The sequence below is a fragment of the Quercus lobata genome, chromosome 12 (genome assembly GCF_001633185.2).
Source record: "Quercus lobata isolate SW786 chromosome 12, ValleyOak3.0 Primary Assembly, whole genome shotgun sequence".
In the NCBI taxonomy this organism is placed as follows: domain Eukaryota; kingdom Viridiplantae; phylum Streptophyta; class Magnoliopsida; order Fagales; family Fagaceae; genus Quercus; species Quercus lobata.
In genome coordinates this window covers 5759335-5768208 of record NC_044915.1, presented here as the reverse complement: position 1 = coordinate 5768208, position 8874 = coordinate 5759335, and the positions used below count along the sequence as shown (strand labels likewise).

At 33.9% G+C, this 8874-nt stretch overlaps 1 protein-coding gene across 1 annotated transcript; it reads right to left on the bottom strand.

The window, feature by feature from the left end:
- Positions 1-7387: 7387 nt before the first annotated feature.
- On the bottom strand, positions 7388-8564 carry LOC115972311 (AT-hook motif nuclear-localized protein 23). Its single transcript, XM_031092553.1, has one exon. The coding sequence runs from the start codon at positions 8493-8495 to the stop codon at positions 7581-7583; it is 915 nt and encodes a 304-aa protein (XP_030948413.1). The 5' UTR covers positions 8496-8564; the 3' UTR covers positions 7388-7580.
- Positions 8565-8874: the final 310 nt, after the last annotated feature.

The following is an 8874-nucleotide window of genomic DNA, read 5'->3' as shown; positions in this document are numbered from 1 at the left end:
TTCTAAGGTTCTTGAGGAGAAAAAGTAAATAAAAGAAGGGGGATAGAGATCACTAGACAGTGGACACGCGTGTGGAGGAGAATGAAATGAAAGAAAGAGAAATAATATAAAGAATAAAAAATCTTAATTAAGAAATACTACTACAATATTTTCACAATAAATTTTAAGTAATAGATTGTTATTAGCTAATATTGGTGAGTAAAAAAATAATTTCAATGGTGGATTCAAATTAGAACTAGTAACAACTTTCCACATAAGATTTTGATGTGATTCTTGTAAAAATATTGCGAAAAATATTGTGGATATAACATCACAATTCTTTCTTCATCTACTTTTGTTTGTATTGCTTTTTTATCCCTTCCTCTAATTTCAGTCACTTTTGTTTCTAGTGCTTTTTTAGGTTTGTGAATGTGAGCTAGACAGCTGGTCACGTGAGCATTGGAAAGTGGAACTTGGAAAGACAATTTAATGTTTTTAATTTTCTTTTTATAAAAAATGATTATTATTATTGGATAGATATTTCATATTTGGGCTATAGAGATATATTAGACATAGTTAAAATATGGATTTATAGTTTTAATTGGACTATTTTAGTTAATTTTTCTATTTTTTACTAATTTAATATTTTTATATATATTTAAAATTTATTAAATTAATTATGACATCATCACGATTCGATCTAGGTTTGACCTCAAAAACCTTGAACCTCTCCCTTTTACGGTTCAATGAACAGTCTGAGTCTGAAAACCTTACTATTTAGAACTCGATTTTGTGAAACTCGAGTACTAAAAAAGTAGTACATTGCTAAATATTTCTAAAACAGTGCTAGTTTGTCACAACTTTTGCCAAGACGTGGGATTTGGCTATTTTCACCCATGATACATCATAGGTCCAAATAATCACTCACTTGGTGTTAATCATTAAATGGTCATTCTACAAGTTGATCTTTGATTTCTCTATTAATGCCATTTTTTCATCAATAAAGTCATGCATTTTTTAGGGTTTTGTTAGGTTTAAATTTTATGTGAATAGTCATTATAACATGCGGATGTATCATCCAATTAAGGGATTCAATATAACATTGTGAATTTTGAGATGTGACACATAAGATGCAACGCACGTAAGAAATTAGGGTTTAATCATGTAAACTCGGGTCAAGTCATCAAGTTAGCTAGATCCTCATACATTAAAATTATGTTCATGCATTGTTGAAATTAGAAATGCATCTTTGTTATTTTTGTGAGTCACGATGTATGATGAACATCAGTATATTTATTCTCATTTGTTTTGTTTTTGTAATCATGTGTAATAATTGTATATATGGGGTAAATTGTCATTGGTCATTATATTTTAAGAGATCGTTTTTTGTATCCGGTAAGGTGGTGTTTAGATTAAGGGATATAATCTAGTGATTATCAACGTAATTTTTCATTTTTTTTAGATTGTAATTAGGAAATAAGATGCTATTCTTTGATTTCATAGATAGTAGTTTAGAAATATGGTCTTGCATTTTCTATTTTATGTAAGTGTATTTTTTTTGTTCATAATAAATTAAGTAAATTAAGTGGTGACTCCAAGTCAAACTCCAAATTTAGGATTTTGCTTTTGATTGGCTTAGAGCTGAACTGGTTCTATCACTTCTATATTTTCCCAAAGACTGTTGCCTCAAGATTTTCAAGTTTGGTTGACTGAGTTTCCCTACCATGGACACCACCGCCCAAAGTCTAAGGTTTAATTGTTTTTTATTAGGAGTGGTTCAACATGATTTTTAAAGGCATCACTTGAGACCCCAAATGTTGGTGTCTCCTTTCTTGCATAAGTTTGTGGCTTGCACAGGAAACAAGCCAAAATTAATTAACAACAAAAGATAGGAAAGCATTAAATTAATCTTATAATATATGTGACTCATTATTATCCTTGAAACAAAGGTTGAAAACTATATTTATTAAAATACAAATACCAAAACATCAGTTTTAATTAACATTGAATGATGCTCAATAGCTTTGAAAAAAAATGTTGGATTATTATCAGTGTCTGTTTTATTCTTGCAGAAACCATTATTGTCGGGGTCAAATTATCTATGCAAGCCCTTAAATTAATTATTCTCTTTTTCTGTTTTCCTTAGAGAACTAGTACTAGAGTATAGTTTGAGACTAGACAATGTCTGATTTTGAGGGAAAATCAAGGCAAGTAATGGGGATTCGTTATGTTTGGAGATTTTAAACATGTTTTTGGGTGTAACTACCTCTAGCCAAATGATATCAGTACCATAGCCAAAGTATCAATTAGGCAGAATGGTTCATACAAATTGATAATCAATCTTCAAGCTACATTGAGAAAGTGAAAGATAATTTTGTCAACTTGAATCACATACCGGCCATATTAATCTATTGGCTAGATGAACATTATAGCGTTAGCAGTAAGCTAGACTTTGATCAAAAAAATCTATTGAGCTGGAGTTTAGGCTAATTAACTAGAGCAGAATCTAACTGTACACGCACATATTTTTAATTCTTAATGAATTGTTCTAATTAACATGAAAACCTAGCACTTACATGGGTCTTAAATGACAGCCACGTACCAATATCATAGATGTTTTCTTTCTGGAAAGTAATGTGAGTCACATTTTTATTTTCTTAACTACATTCCATAGAACCCTAGGCCTGCCTACAGAGTCTCCAAGATCCGGAATGCTAACCCAAATATATTCTAAACGTAATTGTATCAATCTTGCATCAATGTGAACAATTTTTCACCATCATACATATCATCCCTCTACTGTGTACCTGGAAGTTCATCAAACAATGACTGTTCATCTTGCTCGTACCAATTGCCCTCTCACTGTAGGCATATTTCCTTCCATATCCACATCAACTTTGCTTCGATTATTGTATATATTTAAACCCCGTGGTCTATAACTCTATATAATTACTACATAACTTTCAGTCCATATTCATCATGGCATAGTTTGCATCTTTTAAGTACATACTGTTTATTATAACATCTAAGACAACATCATTTCTTAATACATCTGCCATATATAGAATCATCTATTTTCTTGCTGTGTCTAGGATGTCGACAGCTATATAGTTTAATGTTCATCATGATTTGGATCATTTGAATACTATCCTAACTATTTATTAAACAAACTCCATGAGAGGAGCACTAGAACAGAATCCGTAGTACTTTGCAATCATTATTGTCACCTACTTAATGGTCACAATACACAATTAACCAGAAAGCAGTCCCCAGAAATGTGGTTAGACATGATAATTGTTTACTGGAAGCATTCCTTAAAATAAACAAAAAAAAAAAAAAACTATGATTTCTGGTTGAAATATAAAATTCAGTTACTCTTGAATATTATTTATAAAGGTGACAGCTTAAAATCAATGCTCTAAGAATAGACACAATGTGATTTTATATTGCACATACGACACGGTCAGCTCATTTTTCCATTTCATTTTCTTTTGGATAAATTAATAAAATTTCTACCGCACTTGCACTACTTTAATTTTTGGTAAGCTAAGATCTTTATCTCCAAAGTCCTTACTTCCTTTCAAGTTTCCAAAAGCATTTCTTCCTCTTTTTTTCTTCATCATCATCATCTTCTCCTTCTTCTTCTTCTTCTTCTTCTTCTTATTCTTCGTCTCCTCTCTTTCTCTCTCTCATCATAATCATTATGTCAAAATTTGGTTAGGAAATAAAATCTCACACTTTTGTCACTTCATACGTTTAAAGAGAGGAAATCTTATTAGGCCCATGCATGATGAAGATTGAACATACATAGGCAATTGGGGGCATGAACCGATCAGATATGGCTTACCTACCTAAAGAAGTGAGGCTTTTCCCAATAATTATAAGAAGAATTTCTATCTTCTTAAAGATTTTAGTGTTCATATATTTTCAAGACAGAAAAAAGAACTATATCCTGCATAAAAAATTGGGATGAATATCCATGTTTCAATTTGATGGAAAATTTCATCTTGTGGACGTTAGGACTTAAGATCTGAGATCAGTAATTGTACACATGTTTTGTGGTTTAATACATATACTTCATTGGTCAGCAACTTAATTTACAGTTTTATATCCCGCGTCAAGAGAAAAGTAGGATCTCACCATTAAAGGCCTCTTCATTAAAGAAACGCTTGAGAGGGTTAAAAAGATCACTTTAACACACATATGGCTCGGTTGAGCTCCAAACTAGAGCTATTTTAATAGGTTTTTATTATAAAATGGGTGTTGGAGCAACCAAAACATTGCTATGGCGCCTAATTAAGTAGGAGTAAAAGTTGATTATTGAAAATTAAGGCCCCAGTTTCATTATCACTTTCAGTGCCTTCTTCCATTTTCATGGAGGAACCTTCTCTTTATCTTTAAGTTCTTTCATTGGAAACAAAATCAATGACTGAAAAGAGAGTTAGGAAGAAGAAAGAAGTACAAGCCTATCTGTTTTCACCGTTTTGGGTTACTTTTTTTCGTACTTTTCCTAGACGATTCAAGAATTGAACTGGAAAAAAATAAATAAATAAAATAAAACCTGGTTGTATGCACATATAAATCTACTTTGGAAAAGAAAATGAAAAACCAGTATTCTTGAGAGATTAAATGAACACATTAAGTTGTAGCATATGTTCTTTCTTTCATATGCCATTAGTGCAGTTGAGGCTGCAACCTGGAGGTATCCATACTTTGCAGGAGTTATTATGATGCAACCCACAAAATTCTTGGATATTTTCCTGATGAAATATATAAAAATGCTAACAAATACAAAGTTATAAAACTGAATATGGTTGTTACTTCAGAATATAAAGGTGACCCTTTGCTACAAATTCTTGACAAAAACTTTTAGGCAATCCGTCAATCATCTTTTTTTTTTTTTTTTTGGGAGTACAATCACATAATACTATATATCAATTCATGCAAGCTCACAATTCGCATCATTCATATTGTAACCTAATTGGTTGGCCTGAAAATTCACTAGAAGATATTGTAAAGCATATTCCTTAACTAGGGTGCTTTAAGGAATCAAACGCAACTGTCCAAAGACAAGACCTATATATAAGAATTTGTTTCATCAATGGCACCTTGCATAAGCATTTCAAGTGGAGAATATTTAAAGTCGGTTCACACTAGATTTTGACAATATTTAACTCTACTGCAAACCTAGCTGACTAGGAAATAACGTTGATAGTCATAACCAGGTTTCCTAGTGGAAGACTGAGGTGATGGGGCTTTCAATAGCTAGGTTAGAAGTATTGACATCAGACCACTGTCTCTATACCTTGAGAACCCAAAAGTTTTGGTGATTACTTGACTTAATACTAGATATTAATAAGCTAATTCATAGTAGTAGCAAAAATTATTCAATTTTGTCTACCCCTTTAATTGAAAGATGAGCTGAAATGTGGTGTGAAGGGATGGAGGGGATGCGAAGAGAAGAAACTGACTTAGATATTCATTGTCTAGTTTGTTGAAGCACTTAAATAATTGATGTAAATTCCCAAATAAGTATATCAATATATATATATATATATATATACATAAATAAATAAGAATACCAAACAGAAAACTTTAATAGTTAGGTATTTCCCCAATGAAGTGTATCAAACAGATCATCTCAACAGTTAAATAACCAAAAAAAAGAATACTATGGCATGAGGAAAATGCTTCTTGACTTAACCACTTTTAGAACTATATTCATGAATTTTTTTTAAGCTACTCCCCAAAGTATATATAATATTGCTCTTAATAAAGATAAAATTTAATACATATCAATAGAGTGGCGTATCCTTGCTACTAATCTCAATAGCATCTCACCCATTTTCACTTATATTGGTGAAGCTTTGCAATATATTATGAAAATATGTAATAATTTATAATTTAAAAGTTCTTCTACAATAGATAGCAAAGTGAAAACGAGTAATTTATAAAAAAGAAATAAAGAAAGAAAAACAAGTAATTTAAATGCTGTATTTTCTCCATTTTTTCCCATATGTATGCACTGTTTACTGTTATCCTACATTCAAATTCAAACAAAAAAAAAGAAAAACTACCTCTAATCATTTAAACCAAATTTAAAAGAGATATATATATATATATATATATATATGTATGTATATAGTTTATAGATTTATTCATACGGACGCAATCTACGTACCACTAATCAAACCAATATATACGAAAATGGGTGAGGCCCTATAAGTGATGATGGGGTGGTGCCTCATCATAACCTATCTCTGCTGTCTATGCCTACATATATTTGTTTACTTCTCTGCAAGTGGTAAAGTGCCTCAAGGGAACCATGGAAGGTTTTCAAATTTTGGAAAGGCATCTATCTTAACAGTGCCTTGCTGTTTAATTCCAACCCCAAATGATGTCAAGAAATATTAAAATAGATGGTTTGGACTCTGAGTAGATCACCATAAAATCAAGATTCCTAGCTAAATATATGCATAGAAGACTCTTTGCTCAACAAGATCAAATGGACATGCCGGACATGCACACAGTTAAGTGGGCAAAACTAGATCTTCATTTGAGTAGGCTATATAATGCCACATCTAGGCCATGAGAATCGGAAATCAGAAATAAACACCATCCAAACTCGTTGCTTAAGAAAGAACTTCTGTTACATTAATTTTTCTATCTCAAAAAATTTAATGGATTAGAGTAAATAATGCATGAGAAATCATCCACTAGGAACCTTAATTATGGACTTGATGTATGAGAGATGAGTAGCTTCAGCACTCAAAAAATAGCCAAAATTAAAGACATGTTGCGTGGGTGTTGGAAGTTTCTTTTTATATTTTCATGAGATACGGATGATAAGAGTGATTTGAAATTCAGTAGAGAACTGAAAAAAAAAATCATTTCCAAAAGGAGTAGATTAAGAAAGTCAGCTTGAACATTAAAGTAGTATTAACGAAGACTACGAAGTCCATCCAACCAGTACTAGAAGAATGCTAACCCTTTGAAAAACCCTTGCTCTTAATTAATTTTTTCACTGTTGTATTTATTATTTTGTGAAAACAAAAAAAAAAAAAAAAAAAAAAAAAAAACAGAAACCCATGTTCCTAAATCTCACAAAGATGATGTACCTACCTAACGAAAACACTTATGATTTAACCACACAAAACCATCATCCTTAGGAATGGAAAATCTATAAGGTAATCTAAAAATAGAAAACCTAGTCCACATCACAAAAGGGAAACCTACTCAATCTGTTAGTCAAACTGTGTACAGCCAGTTTTCAAACATATACAGTGATACACATAGAAACCAAAGAAAACGTTGTTTTAGAAATTAGCTGAATCCTCAAACCATTTCATATAAAGAACTAATAGAGTCACCATTACAAAATAGTACCTTTTTTTTTTTCTTTTTTTTTTCAAGAACCAAAAAGAAAGCAGTAGTAGTAGAAGATGAAGAAAAGAGTTACTACAACATCAACAAAAGAAGAAGAGGAAGAAGAATTAGAAAAGAGAAGAAACATGACGGTCCGTGAATAATGTCCTGACCTTTTTTTATAACATCGTCAGAAAGCAAGCCTCTTCCATCTCACATTACAATCAAATCACCTTTCAAAAGGGACCGCCGCGCGCTGCGCCGCCTGAGTTCCCGGCCCATCCATCGACTGGTAACTGGACATTAGGCGGCATATTAAGCGGCAAATTCAAGAAAGGAAACCCGGCTGACGGGTCCGAAAAAGGGTTACTCCCACCCACACCACCACCACCACCACTTCCGCCACCGCCACCCGAACCCTGCTGCGCAGTAGGCGTCTGTATCTGCAGCTGCTCCTCTTCATCCAAGGGCAATCTCTCGTAAGCCACGTTTGTGAAAGAAGCCGCAATCACGATAACCGGGCCGGCTGCAGTTAGCTCCCCAACCACACTCCCTCCCACCACTTGGCCTTGTCCGCCAGCCAGAAATATAGTCAAGCTGGTGGCGCCGGGTGGAGCAGGCGGCGGCAAGAAAGATCCCGAGAGTGATAATATTTCAAACCTTCCGTGAAGCGTTACAATAGCTCCCGCCGCCGCTGGTTGCCTGAGACTTACATTTGTGACAGTGCCACTGCCACTGAGAATACAGATCCCACGCTGTCGACGCCGTGCGTAGGTGGCGACACAGTCGAAAACATCGCATCCATTTCCCACTTCCAGAATATGGGCTCTGAGAGTATTCGCACTCTCTCTGGTGATTATGACTGGCGGTTTGGGCTTGTTCTTGGAACCAGGTGGTCTGCCACGTGGACGCCGACCCGCGATGTCTCCTGCTCCGCCTGAGCTGTTGGTGACAAGCTCGAGACCTTGGTGTGGACCATCGTCTTGGTGAGGATCCCCAGAGTACTGTCCTCCATCGTCTTCAGAATCTTGTTGCTGTTGCTGTTGTTGTTGTTGATGATGATGTTGTTGTTGTAATTGAAGGTTGAATTCCGACCTGTGAAGCTGGTGGTGAACGTAGCGAGAAGCAGGGCCTAAATCCAAACCAGCCATAGACACATCAAAGGGCAAAAATAAAAGCCACAACAGAAAACAAGGAAAATATTAAAAATAAAACCCCGAATTAAAAAAAAATTAAATTAAATTTCTAAGCTTTTGTTTATTTTAAGGGAAGTGGGAAAATATTAAGAAAAAAGAGAGGATAGAGAAAAATAAAAATAAAAAAGAAAGATAAAGAAAGAGAAAGATAGGGAGCTCCGGAACTCGAAGCTTAGATTTGAAAAGTGATTTTCTTTCCCTTTTTTTTTAAGAAAATAAAAATAAAAAACCAACGACAAGAACAGCAAGATCGAGTGCAGAGAAAGGGAAGGAGAGGAAGAAGAAAGAGGAGAAGGGAATGGGTGAAGAGGACAAAGACTCAAAACGCAGTCAT